The following is a 25,986-nucleotide window of genomic DNA, read 5'->3' on the forward strand; positions in this document are numbered from 1 at the left end:
TTGGGGGAGACCACTTCGACTTTATATTATAGCCTTTAAACTGAATCTTTAATTTCAGCAATCATAACCTTAATATCTTAAAAAATATATTTTGGTTCTGTGATCCTTTTCTACAGCAAGCTGTCTGTCTATCATGAATGCAGTTTCTTCACAAATCTCTGAAAATACGAATGCTTTCTGTTTATTTTTTATTTTTCGTCAATTCTTGCAAATTTGGTTTTCCTCTGAGATGGATTATTCAATTTCTATATTGTGGTCTTTCTCTCTCATGCTCCTAGTTTTCAGTTTGGCAATCCTTAATTGTCTATTTAAGTATAAAAATGCAATATTGGGTTGATAATACCAGACATGTAGTGTGGGGTTTCTCCACTGCATATACATAGGTTTTCATTTTCCTGGAGCTCATTTCAACATATGAATTCTGAACTATTTAAGTAGAGTTAATATACTCTTATGTGCTCGTATAATACCTCCATAATGGAACATAAGCTATGACTAACAAAGAAATAAGAGAGGCAAAAGAGACTTCAAATTATAAACAAACTATCAGAACTTACCTTACACTAATAGTAAACATTTCCAGGATATCTTTTCCTAGTAACCAGCCAACCAACATGATGATACCTGTAACAGAATCAAACAGCTATTTTTCCCTTTTATATAAAATCACCTGGGCATGGAAGGGATAGAACAGAAAGCTGAGGGCAGAAAAAGTCCCTTGATATAAAAGGGAAAGTTTATCAGATCACAATTATAAGATTTTACAAAAATCCATTAAGTAGGTGAGATTAAATTAATCTTAAGGTTAAAACTGTGTATGCATGCACACACCTACAGTTTTACCTTTTGTTGCCACTGCTGCCCCCCATCCCTTAAAGTAATAATATCTGAGAGTTCCCAATATAAGAGGACAGTATTTTCATACAAAAGGGGGAAAAAAAAGAAGGCAGCATATACATATAGGTTTTCTCTTAACTATGAGGTTCGCAAAAATAAACCCTGGAACTTTACTTCTCATAACTCAATATCCAGACACTGCACATTAAGTTTGTACTACAAACCAAGGAGTACTTAGGACTTGGCTCAAAGAATGATATAAGACATTGTAAGACAGCCAAAACTGCAATTAACATTTAAAAATTACTACCTTTACAGCGTCTAAAAGTTAAAAACGAATTAACATAAACCAAACAGCTGATTCTTTACTCTCTTCTTTAATCTTTATCTTTGAAAAGAAGGGGGGGGGGGGCGCAAGGGATGTACCACTGGTTTTGTGAGGAAAAACACCGTATCAGAGTTTTAACAAAATAAAGTAACTTCGAGACTGTATTCTAGATCAATATGGACACTGAAAACAAGGTTTTCTTCTTCTTTCTGCAACTACAAAATAATGATCCAGATCCCATCCCAAATACTATCCTGATAAAAGAAATTTTGTCCAGTGAATTATACCAGAGTCCAGCAAACTATACAATCTATGGCCCTCTTACGTGTTTTTGTAAATAGTTTGTTGGAACACAGCCACACCCATTGTTTGTAAATTGTCTGTGGTTGCTTTTGTGCTGATGGCAAAGTTGAGTATTTCCAACACAGAACGTACGAACCAAAGGCTAAATCATTTACTATCTGGCGCTTTACCAAAATGTCTGCTGACCCTTGATTTTGATCTTGATCCTTCTCCTATTCCATATACTATCCTAACAAGAAAAATTATGTCCAATGCATTTAAAACCAGGTAACCATAAAGTTGAAAAATATTTATCACTAAATTTGATGTGGTTTAATGGTACAGTGTTAATATAAACTGGAAAGATTTAATTGGTTAAATTGCCCTTCAATTTACCAAATTCACTATAAATTCTAAAAAATAAACAGCAATAACCAAATGAAGGGAGCTATGAGAACATACACACCAATTAAACAAAAAGAATGAAACACCTTCCCAGCTTCTACTTTATGTTTATGATAATGAGAAATGGATCAACAGGATTAATATTTAAGAAGTTATTTCACTGAAACTGTACAGCAGAAATGTTGTCTTAAAATTTCATTGTTATCTTAAAAGCTAGCAAGAAAAATTAAAATATCATGGAAGAATTAAACAGAGAAGGACTCTCTCGCAGAGTTCATCCATTCATCTTTCCGCATGTGCTCTGCTTTTCCAATAAACATTTTACTTTTCTCTTTAAAAAAAAAAAAAGAAAGAAAGAAACAGAGAAAAGACTCCAAAATTGATGTGTTTAACGTTATGATAAAGATGTTGTTTCAACTCAGTGAATTAAGAATAGACTATGGAATTGATGGTACTAGGATAATTAACTTTTGAGTAAAAAAGTAATAATTCTACCTTAAGTCTTTTTTTTTTTTTAATGTAATGTTTAAGCCAGACAACAGCCCCTTTTTTTTTTTTTTTAAAGATTTGTTGATTGATTGATTGATTGATTGCTGTGTTGGGTCTTCGTTTCTGTGCTAGGGCCTTCTCTAGTTGCGGCAAGCGGGGGCCACTCTTCATCGCGGTGCGCGGGCCTCTCACTATCGTGGCCTCTCTTGCTGCGGAGCACAGGCTCCAGACGCGCAGGCTCAGTAGTTGTGGCTCACGGGCCTAGTTGCTCTGCGGCATGTGGGATCCTCCCAGACCAGGGCTCAAACCCGTGTCCCCTGCATTAGCAGGCAGATTCTCAACCACTGCGCCACCAGGGAAGCCCTACCTTAAGTCTTATACTAAAATAAATTCTAAATAAAATAGTAAAATTAAGTGTCAAAAGTAAAAACTAAAGTAGTATAGTGATGTTTAAATAACTATAAACAAAAAACATTCTCCCACATGGGGTTGGGAGAGCCTTTATGAATAGAACACAGACAGAAACTTAACTGCACTAATTATCAACAGGAGGGTGATAAGAATCTCAGGCAAGAGACTGTTTCATTATACACATCTCTCCCCTCCCTACCAAGTCTATTATACAGCCCTCAAAAGCAATTTAAAAATCAGGAGAAAAAAATACTTGTAACTTAAACAACAAAAGGATTAATATCCTAATTATACAAAGAGCTGTGACCAATCTAAGACTTACACCACAAGAGAAGAGGGACAAAAGTAATAAACTGGCAGGTCATAAAATAAAAAGGACTAACACACATATGACAAAGTGTTCAGTTTCTCGAATAATAAATTTTGAAATAAAATAATGAGAAGACTTTTCTTCACCTATTAAGTTAATGACAAAAAAGCTGGCAAGGGTGTTGGAAGAGAGACTTTTATCTTGTTGATAGAGGATATTATTTGGCAATATGAAACAAAAGCCTTTAAAAACATGCCAAAAATTTTAAAATCACACAGATACTCTTTGACCCAATAATTTCACTTTCAGGAATTTATCCTAAGGAAATGAGAGGTGTTTATAATAAGATACCTGCACTGAAGAATCACTTACACAATTCTTTAAAACTTTAAAAACCTACACAAATGTCTAAAAGAGCACTGGCTTTTTATATATGTATACACACACATATTCACACAATGGAATACTATACAACCTTTAAATTTGTTTTAGATGAGTATCTATTTAATGACAAGATGTTTATGATGGGATACATAAAACAAAAAAAGAAAAGTAGTCATAACACAATACTATCATATTTTATTGAAGACCAGAAAGACAAATACTAAAATGTTTATAGAAATGCTCTTCGATTACAGGAATTACAGAGTTCTATTTTATCTTTGTAGAAAAGGACAACAGCTGGGGATTAGTTTTATAGTTCAAAAAAAGTAATAGTGGCCGAATAAATGAATGCATGAATGGAATTTTTCTATGTATGTATCTAACTCCCCCTTCCCACTCAAAATATAAATCTAAGTAAATATAGGAGATATACATACTCACTCTTCTCTTACCTATTATACCAAAGGAGTAAAAGGAAAGTTGTTTTCCTAAGAGGTCCATGCTCTTCTGCAGAGGGGTTTTTGGTGCCTTGACAAATTGGAGAAGAGTGTCACCACAATTACCCAATTACCTAAATTTAGTGAGCTTTACTAGGTGCTGGGGACTCTAAGTGTTTGACACACACATGCTCGTGCTTAACACACCCATGACATACACAACTCTCCCTGGAGGTAAGTTCTAGCTCCTTCACTGAGAAAACTGTGAGGCCTAGACTGTTAAAAACGTGAGGCCTAGACTGTTAAAAACGTTTATTTGAAAAGGTCCGTGCCCTCTATGCCTCTTTGAGGAAAAATCTACTCTCCCTAGCAGCTTCCCCAGGACTTCATTATCATCAGCTGCCCCTCATTTTTCTACTCTTTCTCCTTACAAAGATGCTTGTAACCCAAGTCTTTTTACCCTGTTGGCTCCCTGATCTCTGGCGATCCCTTCACCCCCAAGCTTGGGACGGTTCTACACACTGCATCACATATGGGAGTCTTGGCAGGCTACCTGAGAAATCCAGATAATTTGAGAAGAAAATGATATTTGTAGAATGCAACTTCTTTTTTAAATATAAGAAGATATTTTAAATGAGAGAACTAATCTTCAATATCCTTCAACAAGGGTATCTTCCAAGTTATTTCACTTTGCAATCTTTTTTTCTCCAGATACTTGGAATTATGTAAAGTTGGGAATTTTGGTAGAAGACATGTTCTAAAGTACAAATATACTATTTAGTAATCTTTAAATTTAATATGATAAAGCTAATTTCTAAAAATAATAAGCCTTATAAATAACTGGCTAAACCTTCTTCTCCTATGAACAATGAATAAACATCAGAATATTTCAGAATATTAAGTGTTAATTCAAACCCTTCCAATTACAGGCTTTCCACTTATGATTTTAAGCACAGACAACTGAGTGATATTCTGAATAAAATATTACTTCCAAAATTAACAAAATAATCCTCCAATATTCTCTTTTCCTCTACTTACAATGGAAAATATTTCGGATTTCAAACTAAAACATCATTAACAAACTAAGTTTGTTACTCACTTCCTCTGCTTGCATCATTTTAAAAACCTCTCCAAATTCAGAATTTTCTCCTGTTCCAATGACAATACCCTAAAGGGAAAAACAAGAAAACATATTTACATTCAGATGGAATCACCTCTCTCAACCAAAAAACAAAACCCCTTCATTCCCTTTCTCCAAAGCCACCCACAGTCAAGATGTCTGACATACGTATCCAAGGTTCCCTCAGCAAATTTACTTTTGATGTTACTATAGATCCTAGAAAACAAACATCTCATTAAACTTATTACTGACTCAATTCTGTGGCCCATTTTTTTGTCTATATTAATATTTCTGAAATTTGAACCTTTCTTATACTCAGTAGAGACATTTAATGTAGTTTCCCTCTCAAATGCTATTGAATGATGCCTTTTATATTTGTGTAATATTAAAATCCAGGAAATAAAATATTTGAAATCAATCAGTAGGAGAGTGATATGTAGTCCGAATTATTATAGCCAGTATCATATCAACTAAATTGAAATTTTATTTAACCAATGGTGAACATATCCACAAGCCACTGTTTCTATCTAAAAAAAAAGAACATGTACTGAGGACTATGCTTTTACAGGATCCATTACCTGGTAAATGGCAGAACTATGGATGTATTATACCTCAGGGGCACGGCTTCTCCTTAGTCTCACAAATATCTGCCAAGGATTAGGTTCAATTCTGCCATTTCTTCGTCATATATTTTTAAAAGCTCCACATAAAACTAGCCAAAAAAGAACTGAGGAAATGGTTGAAAACAAAGGAACTGCTATCTTGAAAATGAGAAAGAAAACTTACCTTTGCTTTGCCACATCTGACCAGTGTTCCCATGAAGGCAATGTTACTTCTTGATGCAAGATCTCCATTAGTGGCAGCCGGCTGAGGAGCTGTCACCTTAGAACAAGGTGTTGTCTCTCCTGTCAAGCTGGACTCATCAATGGAAAGATCCACAGCCTTGGGGAACATAAAGCACTCCACTAAGTTCAAGTTTGAAGACTCTCTCTGCTAAACTTAACATCTAAGGAGTTTGTAACCATCACTCCTTCCACAAATATCCTCCCTTCTACAAATTAACCAAATCTTTTATCATACCCATTACTTTAAGACAGTAGGCTAGAATAGGTACAACCATATTTAAAAATGAAGCTAGGGACTTCCCTGGTGGTGCAGTGGTTAAGAATCTGCCTGACAGTGCAGGGGACATGGGTTCAAGCCCTGGTCCGGGAAGATCTCACATGCCGTGGAGCAACTAGGCCCGTGTGCCACAACTACTGAAGCCCATGCGCCTAGAGCCTGTGCTCCACAACAAGAGAAGCCTGTGCACCGCAAGGAAGAGTAACCCCTCCCCCTCGCTACAACTAGAGAAAGCCCACAGGCAGCAACGAAGACCCAATGCAGCCAAAAAAAGAAAAAAAAAAAAAGAAGAAGCTAAGTCAACAAAATCTACATGCAAAGTAGACAGAACCATGAGACAAAATTAGCCTAAACTTCCAAATACAACTAGGGAAAAGGAAACACTAGCTGAGACAATCTTTATTTAGAGAAAACTCGACTCTCATGAGTTTTCTAAAATTATTTCCTAATTTTGCCATATCCTAAAGTCCTGAAAATGGGTTTGACAGATTTAAACCAACTATAACAGAAGAGAAATACGACTGAAAGATATAAAAGATACTGAGAAATAAATAATTTCATCATTTTGGGTTTAATTTTCATGAAATTGTTCTTGCTATACATCCCTACATTTATTCTAAATTTATGTCAGCAAGAATCAAAAATGTATATAAGTGTTTCCATGCAGATCATGAATATCATATCACCATCCAACTCTGCAATGGGGTTCAATACTGAAGGCTGCACTCCTAACACAATTAAGAATTCACCTACCCAAGCATGAAAAAAAAAATCATTTTATACGTGGAGAATACTGCAGATGTGACCTGGCTCTGTTTCTAAGTATGGCCCACAGAACAACAGTTCCAAGGATGTTAATAGGCATCGTGTATAGTGTTATAGATGGATGATCATTGATAAACCGACACACACATATATACACATACATACAAGGGAGGAGTACGCTGGTCAAGGAAGTTTTAGAAACACTGTGTTAAGAATTAAACAGCTTCCCCTACCATAGTGCTTCTCAAAACTTACAATGCACCGGTGTGAGGCACCTCAACAGGAATACAGATACAGCAGGGGTTGTGGAAGTGTGGTCTTAGCAGAACCAGCATCACCTCTAACACCTCAGAGCTTGTCAAGAAATTCACTGCCCTACCGCAAACAAGGAGGTGGGGAGAGTGAACCTAACAGACCGCATTTACAAGCCCTCCAGGTAATTCTGATGTTGCACTCAGGTTTCAGAATCAACAGAAGAGTGTTTTCCAAACATCTTTGATCCATTTTATTCCAGAAGCTCTAGTTTAAGGATCATTAGGAGGCTCTTTGGGAAACTAGAAACTAGTTCATGATTTTACTCATTTTATAGGTTCATTCACTCACCTAAGCAACATTTACTGACTACCTTAACTATGTACCAGGCACTGGGTTAGATCCTAGAAAGAAAACAAGATAAGAAAATGAACCCAGAGCAGTTAAATGTGCAGTCTCACTGCTATTATAAACTGAGCTGGTGTTCTGAATTGGGCCTCCTGATTGACAATTCCTACTATGTACCAAATACTCTAAATTTAAATCCTGTTTTTTCTTTTTTGTGGGGTGGGGAAGGGGAATAAATCTCATCTATTTAAATGATTATTTTGTTATGACCATAAATACCTTAAAAAAATCTCACAGAAAATAATTATTAAAAATTGAGTTCATGAATTCTTTCTCCCCATCTACATAATAAAACTTTTGATTTGATCAATGCCATTGATTCATTCACTTAAAAAGTATTTATTAATACTTATAATATGCCAGGCCCTGTACTGTATCACACAGAGTGAGAATTAGCAGTAAACAAAGTTTACTGCTGCCCTCAGCTTTTATTCTAATGGGAAATTGATTTGAAAAAATAAACAAGAGTGGATAATATAATGTTTGATAGTGGGAGAAAAAACATGGTAAGAATGGAGAGTGACATAAGTGATAGAGAGAGAACATCTCTCAAAAGCAGATGACCCTTTTGCAGAGCCCTGACTGGCGTGAGGGCCCCAAGGTTGGGCCATAATCAGGGAGGAAGGATTCTAGGGAAAAGGAGCACAAAGTACAAAGCCTGTAGGGGCAGGAACATGCTAGGTGCGTTCCTGTGCTAGGCAGGCATATAACATTGCAAATATAATCAAAAGTTTATAACATTAGATCATAAAGTTTAAGAATGTTCAGAATAAAAATAAATTATATCATACAACTCCAGAGAGACCAAACTGTGGTAGCATTTCCTGAAAGTTTAGTACCATGTAAATGTGATAGATTTTAGTATCAAAATAGGCTTATAAAAAGTATTCCTTAAAACACAGATCTGACAGTCCTTTAGTCTTTAAAAGGCTTCCCATTTTATATAATTATGTATGCAAAGATAAGCCAGGTAAATCTGGGTTCATTACTTCACCACAACTACAGATTCAAAAAAAACACCTGCCATGTTCAAAAGCAATGATTTTTTTTTTATTAAAAGAACACATTTGACTCTTCTTCCCAAATTAATCTTAGGTCTATATAATTTTTCACACTAACACATTTATTACCAAGTAAGAAAAAAGTTAGATCTTTCTTCAACAATGATGCTAATACTAAAAACAGTTGACACTTCCTTGCTCACTGTCTGCTAGGCACCAGGCTACACACCTATACTAAGTTATCTACTAACAGCTACTTAGCTACTAGCAACTCCAATGAGGCACTAGTAGTATTATCCCTATTTTACAGACATATTGAAGGATTAAGTGCCTCACCCAACATCACACAGCTTATAAGGTATGGAGATGAAACCCAAACATTGACAAATTAACTCCTATTCTTCTAAATTACAAAAGTCAACTATTTTGTTTAGCAAGTTCCTCTTTAATGCTTGTTACAAAAATCAGAACTGCTTGTAATTTTCTAAGCTCTTAATAAGAAAAATCTGCTAATATTTAAAAACAAACAAATACTTGTATACAAGCTATAGAACTCCTTTCTCTGTGACAAAGTTGAAATTTATGTTTTCCCACTGAAGAATTTTTACTTCCAATGTAAATCTTAAACAAGGATAAATACTAACACTAGGTGGTTGTCAAGGAATACAAATATAATCTGACTTTTTAAAAAGATGGGGGAAGCTTGGCTTTTCTTGACTCTGTCAGGGACCCAGCTCTTCAGTGTCAGCCTCAGCAGTGCAACAACCATTTAAGAGAGTAAGAATTTTTGTTCAAATCAGGTTTTTCTACAGAAAAGACGCATGTAATTTTTTGTACAACAACAATCAGCCCTGTGTTAGTATACAAACTAATGTGGAAGGAAAGGGAGCTTTGGGTCCTTATCTTTTTTCCTATATAATTATAAATCTGTTAAAATTAACAATACATTATTAATGAAATTTGTCTAAATCATACAATGTAGCATAGCTCTCAACTGTCCGTTGAACAAGAGTATTTTCTAAGTGACAAGTTAGTTTCTCTTAATGGTGACTGCAAGTTTTCGCAGGAAGCAGTTTTGAGAGAGTAAGGGGAAGGAAGTCATTTCTAAGAAGGGTGGTACCTTAATAAAGTAGGCAAGCCTAATTATTACACTTTAACAAAGTCACAATTTAATTCACCTGAGAAGAAAGACATTAGAGTCATTTATCCATTGCATTCATGAGAGAGAGAAAGGTTAGGATAAAATGAAGTCAAAGAATCAGCCAGGGGGCTTCCCTGGTGGCGCAGTGGTTGAGAATCTGCCTGCCAATGCAGGGGACACGGGTTCGAGCCCTGGTCTGGGAGGATCCCACATGCCGCGGAGCGGCTAGGCCCGTGAGCCATAATTGCTGAGCCTGCGCGTCTGGAGCCTGTGCTCCGCAACAAGAGAGGCCGCGATAGTGAGAGGCCCGCACACCGCGATGAAGAGTGGCCCCCACTTGCCTCAACTAGAGAAAGCCCTCGCACAGAAACGAAGACCCAACACAGCCATAAATAAATAAATTAATTAATTAAAAAAAAAAAAAAAAAAAAGAATCAGCCAGCTCCATGCCCTCCAGCCAAGTTTAAACATAAAACCTTCAGAAAAGCTGTTAATAAGGAAACTGATTATGTTCCACTTTCTCTTCATTCTTCCTCAGGCACTATGGTGGAGGTGTAAATAAGACACAACACAGTTCAAAAGCAGAATGTAAGTAAGAATCAAGATGCATACATAATCCCACAATCTGAATATTTAACACCTACAGAATTTAAATGGTTGAAAATAATTCACAGGATTATTCCTATAAAACATTAGGCAGAAATAAGGTAAATGCCAGTCACAAAGGTTTCCTGGAAAGCAAAAAGTGACTGCTTAAAAAAATTACAGTTAATATGGTACAATTGGTAACTACAAATAAGTTCATAAACTAAAGAAATTCTTAGTATCCTGTATGCTGCTAGGTTAATCACCTCTAGTCCAGAATTAAAAGCAAATCAGAAATGGATTTCTCTCCCCAGAAATGAATCTTCCAAAATATTCATCTGCAACTGCCTAATCATGATAAAATTTCTTACTTATGCTCTCAAAAATTAAGATTCCTCTTACTGTTTATTCAAATGAAGGAAAATATAATTAAAAATTCTTCATGAGCTCTAGCTTATTAATCAAAGCCCAACCAAGTGTTACCTGAAATGAATTTTATCCCATGGTAAATGCTTGCAAACTTGACTTAAGAGTATGGATTCAGGGACTTCCCTGGTGGTGCAGGGGTTAAGAATCCGCCTGCCAATGCAGGGGACACGGGTTCGATCCCTGGTCCAAGAAGATCCCACATGCCGTGGAGCAACTAAGCCCATGTGCCACAACTACTGAGCCTGCACTCTACAGCCCCCAAGCCACAACTACTGAGCCCGTGTGCCACAACTACTGAAGCCCGTGCGCCTAGAGCCCGTGCTCCACAACAAGAAGAAGCCACTGCAATGAGAAGCCCACGCACCGCCACAAAGAGTAGCCCCCACTCACCGCAACTAGAGAAAGCCCACGTGCAGCAACACAAAGTGTACATTCAGTGGTTCTTATTTAAAAAAAAAAAAAAGAGTACAGATTGAACTTGATCAAGTTGTCAATAATTTAAAGACAATAATTTAAATTCGGTTAACAATGATTTATAGGATATTTCAGTAAGACTATTAAAAGGAACAAAATTTCAAAAGGGCACCTATTTTTGCAACAGTCCTTTCCTACCAATGTAAAATGATACTCTTAAAACAAAGACACTAAGTCTCACTTCTAACCCACCCATATTGTCTTTTTAAATTCTAGTGACTTACTGAGGAAAAAATGAGTTCTTTCTCTTCAGCATTTTAAAATGAATAGCATTCCTCAGCTCACAATAGTTTTTAACCACTGAACTATAAAAATCAGACAACAAAACACTAAGCAGAGCTCCAGCTTATACAGTCTTAGAGAACTAACACTCCTGTTGCTCTAAGTATGGAATGGTTTTCTCAGTTGTATGATACTATTGAAGAAAAATACATCTTTTCCAAAGTCAAACACAAGTGATTACATCAAATAGCTTTTAGTGAATATGAATGTTTCCACATTCCACAAATACAACACACAGCTTTTCCAACATTCTAGTCAATTTCTTTTGACAGCTAATTTAAAATCTCTACTTCCTAAGATGTTTGTAAATTGCTTTTTTACAATTATGTATATAAGTTTAATAATTCAGAAATTTAAAAGCGAAGTTTCAGTGATAAATCACAATAAGGAGGGAGCAACATACTATAAATCAATTTATCAAATTTACCTGCCAAAAAAATACACTTAAGTCTATATAAAAACTTACAACTCAGGAGTAACATCACAGAAAATAGTGGAGCACAGCACTCAAACAACTGGTCCCTCCACTAAAAAATCATAAGCTGGCAAAAACTGACAGAAAAAACTCTGGAATAAAAAAGCAACCAGGGAAATGCTTGAGAAGAAAAAGACATTTTTATTTGCCTGTGTGCTATGCCCCATTCCCAAGAGAAGCAGCAATAACTGTGGGGATGGAAGCTTCTGTTCCTGGACCCTGCTCCTAAAATACTATAGTTGTGTGTTTTGACCTGTCTGGCAGTTCTCTGAAGGACTGGTGCAGAGGCTGACCTTTACTTCACATCCCGACTCCAGCTAGAGTAGCTTTCCAGGTATCTGCCAAAAGATTAAAGACATATACTAGCAGGCAAAGCACAGAACAGGGCAAGCAGCAGACACAACCAAAAGACTGAAAAGGAAGAGACTAAGGTGGAAGTTTTTGAAGAAATAAAGGCTTGGAAGGGCTACCACATATACCAGGGAAGACAAAGTGTAAAATGCATACCAATTTAAGCATTATAAGAGTCCTAGAAGAAAAAAAATAGAAATGGGCAGAAAGAATATTTGAAGAAATATTGGATGAAAACTTCCCAAATTTAATGAAAGACAGGAATCTATACATCAAAGACAAATACACTCCAAACAGGATAAACTCATAAACATCTACACTGAGAGATATTATAACCAAACTGCTGAAAGACAAAGACAGAATCTTGAAAACAGCAAGAGCAAAGCAACTTATCATGTACAAGGGATTCTCAATAAGATTAGCATCCCATTTCTTATCAGAAACCATGGCAGCTAGAACCAGTAGAATAACATATTTAAAGTGCTTAAAAAAAAAAAAATCAAAGAGAATTCTATATCCAGCAAAACTATCATTCAAAAATGAAAAATTAAGACATTCCCATTTAAACAAAAATTGGGTTTGAAAAAAAAAGTGGCAACTGTACCCTGTGTGTAGATCTTGAAGACAGTTTCAAAGAATGATATGGGCTAATAACCCTAACACATGAGCCAAAAAAGTGTCAATAGAATTAATCATTCAGTACTCCAGGTGAAGGAAAATCATGCTACATTTCAGGCAATATTTTGGGTTTAGTTAAAAACTTGTAGCTAAGAGGTAAAATATTTTCAACAGCCAAAAGAAATCCTCTTTTCCTCTGACTCGTACATTGTTTTCTCTTACAAAGAATTCTTTGTTCAAATTTTGATATAGACTTTACCTGGAACATTATGGAAAATATGTTATGTTTCCAAAAAGGCAAAATGTACTGTTATGCAGATATGTATAGTCTATAAGATTGCTTCATCTAAAGTCACTGTCTGACCAATCCCTTGGCTGCCCCCAATTAACTAGCCAGAGGTATCTCTTCTCAACTACTACTAAAAAATTAAAATAAAAATCCTAAGGGAAAAAACTGGAGAACATGCCCATAGCTCAATTCCTCTAAGTTTTACTATCCCAGCTCCACAAATAATTCTAAGGTTCCTATGCTGGTAAGGTTACTGCCACCAACACATATTTGCTCACTCCTTGGCCATGGAAAACTGACTCAGGCAAGAAAACCAAATACAGAAATCCTTAAGTTATCAATATTAATCTTCTTTAAAAAGGGTTTTACAAAAGATAGACTCAGCCTGCTATGGACTGAATTCTGTCCCCCCAAAATTCATGCTGAAGCCCTAAACTCCAATGTAATGTGATGATAACTGGAGACAGGGTCTTGGGAGGTAATCAGAGTTAAAGAAGGTAATGTGGGTGAGGCCCACATAATGGGATCAGTGGCTTTGTAAGAGGAAGAGAGATCACTCTCTCTACCATATGAAGACATAGCAAAAAGACTGCAAGACAAAAGAGCGCTCTCACCAACAACCCAATTCTGTCAGACCCTGATTGTGGACTTCCCAGCACCCAGAACCGTAAGATACAAACATCTGTTGTTTAAGCCACCCAGTCTATTGTATTTTATTACAGCAGCCTGAATTGACTTAAGACACAGCCAGAAAATACCAGATAAAAGTTATATAGCAGGGGCTTCCCTAGTGGCGCAGTGGTTGAGAATCTGCCTGCCAATGCAGGGGACACGGGTTCGAGCCCTGGTCTGGGAAGATCCCACATGCCGCGGAGCAACTAGGCCTGTGAGCCACAACTACTGAGCCTGCGCGTCTGGAGCCTGTGCTCCGCAACAAGAGAGGCCGCGATGGTGAGAGGCCCGCGCACCGCGATGAAGAGTGGCCCCCGCTTGCCGCAACTAGAGAAAGCCCTCGCACAGAAACGAAGACCCAACACGGCCATGAATAAATAAATAAATAAATAAAATTTAAAAAAAAAAAAGTTATATAGCAGTGAGTCACTGAACTTTCTGACAAGATGCTACTACAGGCCCACGCAAGAATTACAGCCAAAGTCTGAACCACTGAAATTATGACAGGAACCCTAGAGTTGCAGCAATGACAATGCTGAAGTGGCAGCCTTGGCCATGGGCCATGTCCACACGAAAAGAACTATACTGCAGAAGTCCTACGCTTGCTTTTTCCAAAGTGAAATCCATGTGCTTTTTTTGTGAAAAATTAGTAACATCCCAAGGATAACTGAGGAGTCTTCTGTTTCCTTTATACTCTAACAAAGAGCTTGTTTCATGTAGGAACATCGAATAACCAGCTAGCCTTACATAATAATTCACCACAACCAAATTCAGCAAACAACACTCCAATAAGCCAATTTAATTACAAAAAGTTAGTAACCTGTGTCCAGAAGAGAATTTCACCTATCAGCTTTCTTATGTCTTCGGTCAGTACCTTTAAATCTAGAAGCAGCAGGAAAGGCTCAATTCTTTTAGGAATGCTGTCTCAATCTACTATCAAAGTAGTTGCAAAAACGTGCCTCTGGTACCAGGTAGGGGAGAGAAGTGACAGAAGGAATTAAAGATGTTCAACTATATACGTAAAGTGGATTAACTGGAACAAAATCAACCTAAGCACAGCACTGCCAAATAAAACGTGCTGATGAAGTGTCTGAAAAGTTAACAAGTAGGGGGAAAACAATCACAGCTAATCAATTACTCCACAAAGCATACACTTCTAATTTTTACAGCATCAAGCTTTAAAATGTCAAAAATCCCTCTTATTAAACTCACAGTAAGTCTTCGATATATTTGCTGAATGGATAAAATATGTACTAATCCATATTCTGACAAGTATTTTTCTATACGAGAAAATTAATTTTATTAATTATCTGAGATAATTCTCAATTAACCCTTGTTTAAATGAAACCGTTAAATACTTTACCAAGTCAAATGGTGTTTTGAAGTTTCTACGTCGTTATACTGCTCAAATTGTTCAAACAATGGGAAAATCATCTTCTAACTATCCCACTAAGGAGGTCTGCTTCTGAATTAGAAGAGAAGCACTCCAGAATAAATGGTGACAAAAACTTCATGGATTCAAATTAGGGTTCTTTGGGGGAGGGGAAGATGATTTATATCAAGTGACAGGCCTACTACATCTCTAAGGAAGAATAATTCAAGGTCTTGTCATGAACCAAATATTAGGGATAGGAGGAAGGGACAAGAAATGAGTAAAAAAGATATAAAAAGACCTACTAAGGGGAGAAAGAAGGTAATAAAGTAAAATTAACATTCCCAATACTTGCTGTATTGTATTATTTGCACTCAACAATTAAAGCAATCTGATATCTTTCTAAGGATAAATTTTAAGTATTTGGAAGGAACACCTTTCTTTATTTCAAGATTAAATGAAGCTTGTACTTATAATTCCAAATGTTCTTCAGGCTTTCCATAACCTCCACATAAGAACGCTCATGTTTTGGGACACACCAGGTATTCAAAGAATGACAGCTCTGTACATGTCAATTCCAATAACAGATGAGACTGGCATTCTCATGGGCTATGAGGGCTTCTTACACTAGTTGCCTTACTCCATCCCTTCAACATATTCTACACACGGTGGCAGGATTAAACGTAACATCATTGCCAGCTAGGTATGACCTTCAAAGCTAAATCCCAACCAATAAAATCTGAAGTGGAGCTTCACATCCAAGGCCCCCTGATTCTACCACGCATTTTCTACCTTTAACATACTGCAGCTCTAATCACACACCAGAACACTCACGGGGATCTAAACACTGCTGCTGCTCCATCTCGGTTCAGTACTGCCCTTCGATTATGACCACCAGAGCAATGTTGTCTGAGGCATTCTCATTTCACTCAAATCGGAAGTAACCTCTCCCTTCTCTAAATTTTCTACTCCATTCTTTGTAGTTCTCTTGCACTTACCCAGTTCTATCTTATCTTATGGTGATTTGTGTACACCAACAGTCTGCTCCCTGAGGGCAAGAACTCTATCACACCATCTTTGTGTCTCCCACAATGTCTAACACTCATTTCCATAAAGATCTGCTGATTTACTACATGGATACCTCAAAAGACTCTATGGGAAAAACAGATATATTTTAAGGTAAAAAAAAAAAATGTTTAGATATGTCACTGTTTTAAATTGCATTTGCTTTTTATATCACTTTGATAATCTCAGTGTTTTAAGTGAATATTTAATCCATTTACAATTAAAATAAGCACTAATACAGGGAGGTTCTATAGCTCTTCCTACTATTTGTTCTCTATTTGACCCATCTATTTATTCTATGTTCCTATTTCTGTTCTTTTCTTATTTTTTGCCTTCTTTTAGATTAGAAAAGTTGTTTCCTTTCTTTATTAAATTAGTTATACATCTGTTACTATTCTTTAACTTTTTTATTTTTATTGAAGTATAGTTGATTTACAATGTTGTGTTAATTTCTGCTGTACAATAAAGCAATTCAGTTATACACATATATACTTATTTTTCCAAATTGTTTTCCATTATAGTTTATTACAGGATACTGAATATAGTTCTCTGTGCTATACAGTAGGACCCTGTTGTTTATCCATTCTACATATAATAGTTTGTGTCTTCTAACCCCAAACTCCCAGTCCATCCCTCCCCCACCCACCCCTACCTTGGCAACCACAAGCCTTTTCTCTACGTCTGTGAGTCTGTTTCTGTTTTGTAGATAAGTTCATTTGTGTCCTATTTTAGATTCCACATATAAGTGATATCATATAATATTTGTCTTTTTCTTTCTTACTCACTTAGCATGATAGGTCCATTGCTGCAAATGGCATTATTTCATTCTCTTTATGGCTGAGTAATATTCCATTGTATATATGTACCACATCTTCTTTAGCCATTCCTCTGTCAGTGGTCATTTAGGTTGTTTCTATGTCTTGGCTATTGTGAATAGTGCTGCTATGAACACAGGGGTGCATGTAACTTTTTGAATTAAGAGTTTTGTCTGGATATATTCTCTAGCCCCTTCCACCATGTGAGGACATAGCAAGAAGGCACCAGCTATGAACCAGAAAAAGGGTCCTCACCAGGATGTGACCATGCTGGTGCCTTGATCCTGGACTTCCAACCACCGGGACTGTGAGAAGTACATTTATGTGTTATTTTGTTACAGCTGCTCAAACAGACTAAGACATCAAACTCACCTCAAACAAGCGCAAGTCAGCAGGAACTCTGTCCCCAACAGAAAGGCAAACTGTATCACCTGGAACCAAGTCTCGTGCAAGTGTATGTTCCAATTTTCCTTCACGCACACTGTAACATGAAACAGAAACAACCACGGCTGAAGAAAGCAAGCCAGGCCACTTATTTTAAGAAATTCCTGGGGCTTCCCTGGTGGCGCAGTGGTTGAGAATCTGCCTGCCAATGCAGGGGACACGGGTTCAAGCCCTGGTCTGGGAGGATCCCACATGCCGCGGAGCGACTGGGCCCGTGAGCCACAACTACTAAGCCTGCGCGTCTGGAGCCTGTGCTCCGCAGCAAGAGAGGCCGCGATAGTGAGAGGCCTGCGCACCGTGATGAAGAGTGGCCCCCGCTTGCCGCAACTGGAGGAAGCCCTCGCACGGAAACGAAGACCCAACACAGCCAGAAAATAATAATAAATTAATTAATTAATTTTTTTAAAAAAACAAAAAAACAAGAAACAAGGTCTGAATCTTAGTTTAAAAAAAGAAATGCCTCCAGTGGGCTTGCCTGAGGGAAAATATATTGCATTATCACCACTTCTAAGGAGATAAGTCAAATACAGAAACCAAGAAAAGACCTACTCTTGTGCTCTTGGTAATTAAGATGCTCAGATGAATTAAAAGAAAAATAACAAAGCTCTGGAAAAGCAGACCAGGTGCTCAAATGTAAAATGTGAAAACTGTAGCAACCTTCTCAACCACCAGGGTCTGATTATACATCACTGCACCCACAACAGTGCTTGGCACGCAGTCACACACAGAAAGTATCTGTTGAATAAATCCATGTCTCAAGAATCTCAAAATTAGAAGTAACGAAAGTTTTAATAGTACAACTTGCTATACTGAATAGGGCATGAATTTTTCATGTCAGATTAATGGTTTCTACCTTATGTTTAAACAAATATTGGGCCACAATGTACACTGTACTAGTCACATTTAACTTGTACTTTTAAGAGTAGAAATCCATATCAGAAACAAGGATCATACCAATGGCATTCTGGTGGCATAAGTTTACTCAGTTCTTCCAGAGATTTTTCTGAACGATATTCCTATTAAAAAAAAAAAAATTAAGAAAAAATATTTATAAAGAAATGCAAATATGTACATTCTTAAGAACATATATTATGTTAGACTTAACTAAATATTGACCCCAATCATTATTTTAACATTTCTCCCAATTTTTATCTTTTTCTTTACTTGCATTTATATTCCTACCCATAAAAGCTTGTCCCTTATGTTAAATTATAGTGACCAATTTTTGGTAATTAAGTATTCTCAATTTTTTATATATATATATTTACATATATTTTGGGGGGGGGCCGCACCACGCAGTATGTGGGATCTTAGTTCCCCAACCAAGGTTCGAACCCACGTCCCCTGCATTGCAAGTGCGAGTCTTAACCACTGGGCCGCCAGGGAAGTCCCTCAATTTTATATTTCAATATTCAATGTGCAAACCTAAGGTCAAGTTACTTATAAGAAAGTGAAGAAAACTGATTCGTGTGTCCAAAGAGTATAGAGTTTTCAGTCATTAAAAGTTAAGACCATTGAGCCTCATAATTAAGATAACTTTACTTTTAATGTTTAATGACAAGGAAGTCAAAGACAATTAACTGCAAACAACACTGGCATTGAGGATTAAAGCCCAAGGCAACTGTAAAGGTTTGTAAAACAAATCTGCCTGGGAAGAACATACGCTAAACAAGGAGAGAGATGTGGCTGCCCTACCCTGACAGACACCTTTCCCATGACTGAATTACCTGGAAGGGGAAATTCTCAGGGGCCCTAACTCTGTAAGGCTCCAGCCTTCCTCCAACCATACAATCACAGCTGAGAGTCAGAGACACCCTTCACCTCAGTAACGTGGGCTGTCTTGCTTCACACAAACATCACTGCTATTTTTGTCTCATGTCTGCACTAAGTACACCGATCTTTTGATCTAAGGTTAAAAAGGGAGAAGAAGGGGTAGGGAGAGTAGTGGGAGTGAAAGTCGGGGGGTGTTTTGAAATGACTGCAGTGCTAGCACTAATCAAAACTGCATACCGGGGCTTCCCTGGTGGCGCAGTGGTTGAGAGTCTGCCTGCCAGTGCGGGGGACGCGGGTTTGGGCCCTGGTCTGGGAGGATCCCGCGTGCCACGGAGCAACTAGGCCCGTGAGCCACAATTGCTGAGCCTGCGCGTCTGGAGCCTGTGCTCCGTAACAAGAGAGGCCACGATAGTGAGAGGCCCGCGCACCGCGATGAAGAGTGGCCCCCGCTTGCCGCAACTGGAGAAAGCCCTCACACAGAAACAAAGACCCAACACAGCCATAAATAAATAAATAAATAAATAAATAAATAAACAAACTGCATACCCATCACAAACGTTTTCAAATAGAAAATGCAAAGCTGTATATGAATAACTTAGAACTAAATCTGTCTTTACTACCTAGGCAAGAGGAACAAGTGTGAGAGTAAGGTAAATCTGTAAATATAAAACTCACAAGACACCCAGTGTAATATACAGCATAAGGAACATTATAATAATTCTGTATGGGGACAGACGGTTACTAGGCTTATGATCATTTCATAAGGCATACAAATATCAAATCACTGTATAGTGCACCTGAAACAATACTGCATCTCAACTATACCTCAATTTAAAAAAAAATTACAAAGACACCCCTCCCCCAATCATACCAAGGATATTAAGGAATTTGGAAGTTTTACCCAAAAATTCCATAAAAGGCTAGAAAACACTCACTACTCCTAGATCCTACTAATAAATGACACAGAAGTTGCCCAATCTTCACCTCCCTCTTCAGACTTCTTAGCCTTTACTCCCTACAACTACAAAGATACCTCTACATCAAAATGATCCTTCAACACACCACAAAAAACTTGACAGCCATCTCAAATGAACACCTAAAAGTTAAATGTTAAATTTATTGTAAGGTGGCCTCAATATATGACTATACAAAACAATTAGCTATTTTTATGACTGCAAGGGTGTACAATAAGGATGGGAAACTGAGATTAGAAAGGGGGGAAGGCAGATGTAAATAATAAAAGACTATAAAAAGCATTCTCCTAAAACACAGGTAAAAACACAAATATAAATAATGAACCTATCAAATGAACCTATCGTAAAGATATTTGGCAGATGGTTTCAGCCACTACATTTAAGGTGTGTAACACACTATCTCTGTGTAAAAGTCCACACTGAGTATGTTAAAATAGAAATTTTGTGGGATTTTTTTGAGAGTAGGGGCTATTACCAAGCTACTGACGTCTTCCATACAAAGTGATAATACTGTAAGAATACTTCTGAAGCAAGCCACTCCATACATCTGTAGCATTATTAAAGATGCAAAAGGGTTCCAGTTACTGGTCCAGTGGGTCGTGCCACCCACATGACCAAATGAATAGCTGTGTCCAATGAGGCTCAGCCTGGAATAACCTCTGCTAAACTAAGCCCGCCACCTGCCCTAAGGCAACTTTTATCTGTTCTAAGCAAAAGGATTCCCTAGATACAGGATCCCTGATGGTGTACTAATGCAACTCACAAACTTGCTGCAGATAATATGATTAAAACCGGCTTTTCTACACTGGGTGACTATAAAACAAATTACTAAATTAGAGATTACCACAGGAAAACTGGATGATGACAGGAAATACCCAAGGAATAAATCACAGATGTGAAAATAACCACAGCCACTTAAAATATAGTCTTACGATTCAAAATAACATGAATTTCAAATGACATATTAATTTTTCCCTGAACTAGAATAATTCTTCTAGTCTTATTAACCATGCTTTAAAACTTTTAGCTAATCAAATGACACCTGCCAACACTGTTCTAAAACCTGAAGAAGTTATCAGATATTTAAATAAACATAAAACTAAGCCCACGTTTTTATTTATATCTATACTTGTCAACAGAAATCCAGACATTATCTCCACATTATTCACATTAATTTTTTAAAGGGGGTTCCTTTTCATATATTTTCTTTACTGTTTCAATGTCTATGCTGAACAGGGAGTTCAACCCAGATCAGAACATCCCTTCCATGGAGGAACGAGGAATTTGAACTCTGGCCCAATCTTTTAACTGGAAAAAATTTAAAAGTCTACTGCTGGATTTTATTTCTATTACTGTACTTTCTGTTTCCATCTGCTTCAGTTATCTTTAACATCATCAAATAAAAAACTAGATTTTCTTCATGCCACTGCCTAAACCAAAGCAGTCAAGTTGGTTCCACAAACTTCCTTGGAGAGTTATTGTTTTTGAAATTATTTCAAAAACAAAGAATAAATTGTTCTGACCAACATACCCATTAACTATACATTTTAACATAAGCCACCTTGATTTTTTTAAGCAATTAACTAAAATACCATTTTTATGTTGTCAAAATAGGCTACTTACTCACCTGAACAAAGGCGACCGTAACGACGATAAGTATTGCCTAAACAAAACAAACAACCTTTTTAAATAAGACATTGTAACTTCTGAAATAACTGTTAATCATATCTTATTTTTCTGACTCTATCTGCAGCCCCAAGACACCAGACACTAAGCACAAAACAGCCAGGGAAGGAATCACAACTCCGCCTTGAGGCCTGTGGGGAAAAATGGACAGCCGACAGGGACCTGCCTCCCCAGGAAGGCTTCTCAAACTCTTTGATCTCAGGATCCTTTTATGCTCTTACAAACGGAGGACCAGCTTTTGTTTATGTGACTTCCAGCTATTGATATTTACCATATTAAATACATTTTCAATCACTAAGTTTTAATTTCTACTTATTATCTAAAAAAAGTAAGCCCATTACATGTTAACACATACAACATTTTTTATGAAAAATATATTCCCCCCTAAAAATTGTGGGAAACGTGGCAGTGCTTTCAATTTTTCTATCTTTAATGTCTCCTTTAATACACAGCCAGATTCTCGTATCTGCTTCTGCATTCAATCTATTGATATATGTTGATTAGGCTGAAGTATATGAACAAAATTCAGCCTCATTCAGATATTGTTGGAAAAGGCAGGAGTATTTTAAAAGCCTTTTCAGATGATTGTGGATATTATTCTTAGCTACTACACCAAAATTAGACAACTGTTACTTTAAAAGTAATTTGCAATATAGAACCTAAAACTTTATCAATGAACTTTTCATAATGTTATATTAAAATCTATTGATCTCTTTTGCATGTTGAATGGCTCTTTTGTCACCGAATATTTTGTATCATCATGCACTGGTCATTTAGAAAAGATTGATTCACTTGGTTATTCAAATCTTTCAAGTGTTGACACATTTCATAATAGTTAAAAAAAAAAATCACATTCACTAAAATCACTACTGATCTCATTAGAATAAGGTCTTAAATACTGGGAAGCTGTCCAGCATAAAATAATGCATAAAATTTTTGCAAAATTCTAATTATCACTGAAAGCTTGAATTTTACCATTGGCAACAAATTCTGTCAGTTGTTTTTCTTGTAGTGATAGGCTCATGTCACTCACTTTCAAAAAAAGTATGCCAGTTATCCAAGTCTTAATAACCATAGTTTGTCTATCAGTCATTCTTTCGAGTAAAAGGCTAGTTCAGCTCAGCACACAGCCTTTCCTTGAGACAACCATCATACTTCAATGCGTACTTCCCATTTCATCACACAGAACATTAAAAAGGTATATACTTAAGGATCAAGACTTAATAAAATTAAGTTTTACTGTTTTATCAAAAACACTGCTAAGAGAAACAGGGAAAGAAAACAATGACTACTAGACAGTTTGTTGCCATTATTTTGATTCAAGCCAAAGCTCTAACAGTTTTTCCCGCCATCACTTTTGCACCACTGATGCAAATGTCTATAGCAAAAAGACAAATAATGTTTTTAGTTTTATGAAAGTAGTTATGACCTCATATGCTCCCGTAAAAGAATCTCAGAGACTCCTGGGAGTCCACAAGCAAGAGCTGGTGAATCACAGCTCTACATTCATTTCTACTGTGTTCTTAAGCCTAACACACTTGATTTAATCAATGCTTATACTTACTATAAATTTTTATACTACAATGAAACAGAAGGGCAAGAAAAAAAAAAAAAGATGAAAGCCAGAATAACCTAACTGGAAAGAATAAAAATACAGAGTACACTGTTAAATAATACTTTTAATTTTTAAAATGTCAGGCTTCAGTTCACGATTACTGAAACGTATTCTCAATTGGAAAGTAAAATAAATATTTAACTGGAAAATTATTATAAAATATTTCATATCTGTTAAATTATCGGATTGTTAAATAATTCTAGGGTGCCAATCACAGACCCTTCAACATTACTTGAGATCACTGCAACTAAAACCAGAATTTGGATTTTAACAAAAAAACCTGAAGAAGCATTAAGGCATGTCTCAATTCATTTTCTAAAATAAAAGCCAATCCTAATTTATATGATTAACAATTTTTAAAAATATATATTTTTTCTTACCACAGTGATACTGACAGCATCATCAAACTGATGCATTAAAACACTGATGACTGCAGAAGCCAGAAGCAGCATAATAAGGGGATTTTTAAACTGAAAGTGAAAAAAAAACAGCAATTCAACAGTTTTGTATGAAAGACAGTTGTGTACCAGCACAGCAAAAGCCTAAAAAACAAAACTATCAGGGCATTATTACTTAACACTAAGAATTTACCAATTCCTTATAGTACACATGTATTTTTAGTATGCTATAAGCTGTTCTGAATTTCTACCGGGGCTAGAATAAATGGAAAATAACTTTTAAGCTAAAGGTTTACATTAAGCACTGGGTAGAACACCTAAATTATAAATTCCAAACATTCCTCAGCATTCCTATACTATAAGTAAATGGGTGTAGATTACAATTCTGTGGTTGACCCACCCACCACAGGAATAACCACCCCCCACCAGGGGAGGGGCAGGGCAGCTAAGAGCAGACAGTAAGATCCTCACCACAGAAGAAGCTGAAGATTTTCCCAACACTGGTTTTCCTGACATCTAGCTAGCAGAGACAAAAGTATCTAAAGAAACAAACCACAGCACCAACTCAATCAGGCAGCTCTTAAATGACCAAGCACCAGAGCCACCCCAAATTCTTCCAGTTGGACATCCTAGTTAAACGTCAGAGCTCTGCTGCCAGAGTGCCTTCCTCTGATGAAACGGTGCCAATCGCCGTCAAAGTTGCAAAGTAACTTTGCAAAGAATCTATCCCAGCAGAGAGCCTCAGCCCCTGGATATCATAACTCTGAAGTTAGATGCCACCACCTCCCACTCCCTTTATGGCTCCATTCCTTGGCACAGTGGTTGCAACCCTGCTTCACATCAGAATCACGTGAAGAGTTTCCAACAAATGCCCAGGTTCACACCAGAGCAATCAAATCAGAATCTCTGGGCACAGGGCCCAGGCTTCAGCATTTTTAAAGCACTCCCCAAGTGATTCTAATGCACAGAGGATTGAAAATCACTGCTCCAGCAAAATAAAAGTACAACTGCAATGTGGTTCAGGGTTGACAAACTACACACAAGCTGAGCCAGAGTACCTGGGTTTGAATCCAGCTCCAATTTTGTGTGACCTTAATTTTTTAAGCCCTGGGGGTGCTTCCCTACCTTGTACCAAAAACTGTGGTAAGGATTAACCAAGAATGTATATTAAATCACTGTGTAAACTACAAACCCCTCAAACATGAGCTGCTATCACCACACTTTGAGAGCAAGGCCCATGATCATTTTATTTCACCCTAAAACAGCTGTGCCATGGTACTAAGGAAACCACCTGACAGATGGCAGGCTCCAAATGTTTGCAGAACAACAAATTCAGTGTTCTCTGTAGAGGAGTGAGGAGTCGTCCAGTGCTTTATGATTAACAATTGATATTTACTGTTAATTACTGCTTGCACTTAACTACATTACAGGCACTATTTCATTTCATTCTCACAGCAATCTCATGATGCAGGTACTCTAGCTTTGAAACAGGATCAAGAAAGCAAAACATTAAAAATCATATTGCCTAGTGATAAGTCAAATCACTGTAATTTATAAATCCAGAATAAACTTCTGAAGTTTTAAGTAATGTGGAAATGTAGTAAATGTGAGAATACAAATATACATATAAAAAATATTCCAATAAAAACAAGACAGATACAAGGTTCTTCTCTAAAAATTCAGTTTTTCTACTTTAGACAAATTCATTTAAATAAGTTAAAACTGATAAATTTTGGTTCATTAACAGGCAAGGCCCTTTAGAAAAGTTAAACAAAGATTTTTTTTTAAAAAGAACCTGCAGGTTAGAAGGCATTAGAAAGTTTCTTCACTAAAAAGAATTTATTTGTTTGGCAAACTAATCCTACTACTTGAAAACTGGCCATAGGAGTTTTTTAGCTTTTCACTAATATACTTGTCATAAAGATAAGAAAAATCCTACAGTAAATCTTTCTGAAAAGATTAGGACATTAATAAAAT

General features: G+C 36.7%; 1 protein-coding gene across 2 annotated transcripts in view; it reads right to left on the reverse strand.

Annotated features, from left to right (window-relative positions):
- ATP2C1 (ATPase secretory pathway Ca2+ transporting 1) overlaps positions 1 to 25,986 on the reverse strand; it is a 104,097-nt gene that overhangs the window by 37,242 nt on the left and 40,869 nt on the right. For both annotated transcript variants that reach the window (XM_061194676.1, XM_061194675.1), the window contains 8 exons: positions 23,992 to 24,081; positions 21,938 to 21,973; positions 18,518 to 18,579; positions 17,492 to 17,600; positions 5,790 to 5,945; positions 4,983 to 5,051; positions 3,899 to 3,974; positions 558 to 624 (listed from right to left, as the gene is read on the reverse strand). In XM_061194676.1, the coding sequence (XP_061050659.1) occupies positions 558 to 624; positions 3,899 to 3,974; positions 4,983 to 5,051; positions 5,790 to 5,945; positions 17,492 to 17,600; positions 18,518 to 18,579; positions 21,938 to 21,973; positions 23,992 to 24,081 (665 nt within the window). The remainder of the gene's footprint in view (positions 1 to 557; positions 625 to 3,898; positions 3,975 to 4,982; positions 5,052 to 5,789; positions 5,946 to 17,491; positions 17,601 to 18,517; positions 18,580 to 21,937; positions 21,974 to 23,991; positions 24,082 to 25,986) is intronic.

This window comes from Eubalaena glacialis, chromosome 6 (assembly GCF_028564815.1).
Source record: "Eubalaena glacialis isolate mEubGla1 chromosome 6, mEubGla1.1.hap2.+ XY, whole genome shotgun sequence".
NCBI lineage: Eukaryota > Metazoa > Chordata > Mammalia > Artiodactyla > Balaenidae > Eubalaena > Eubalaena glacialis.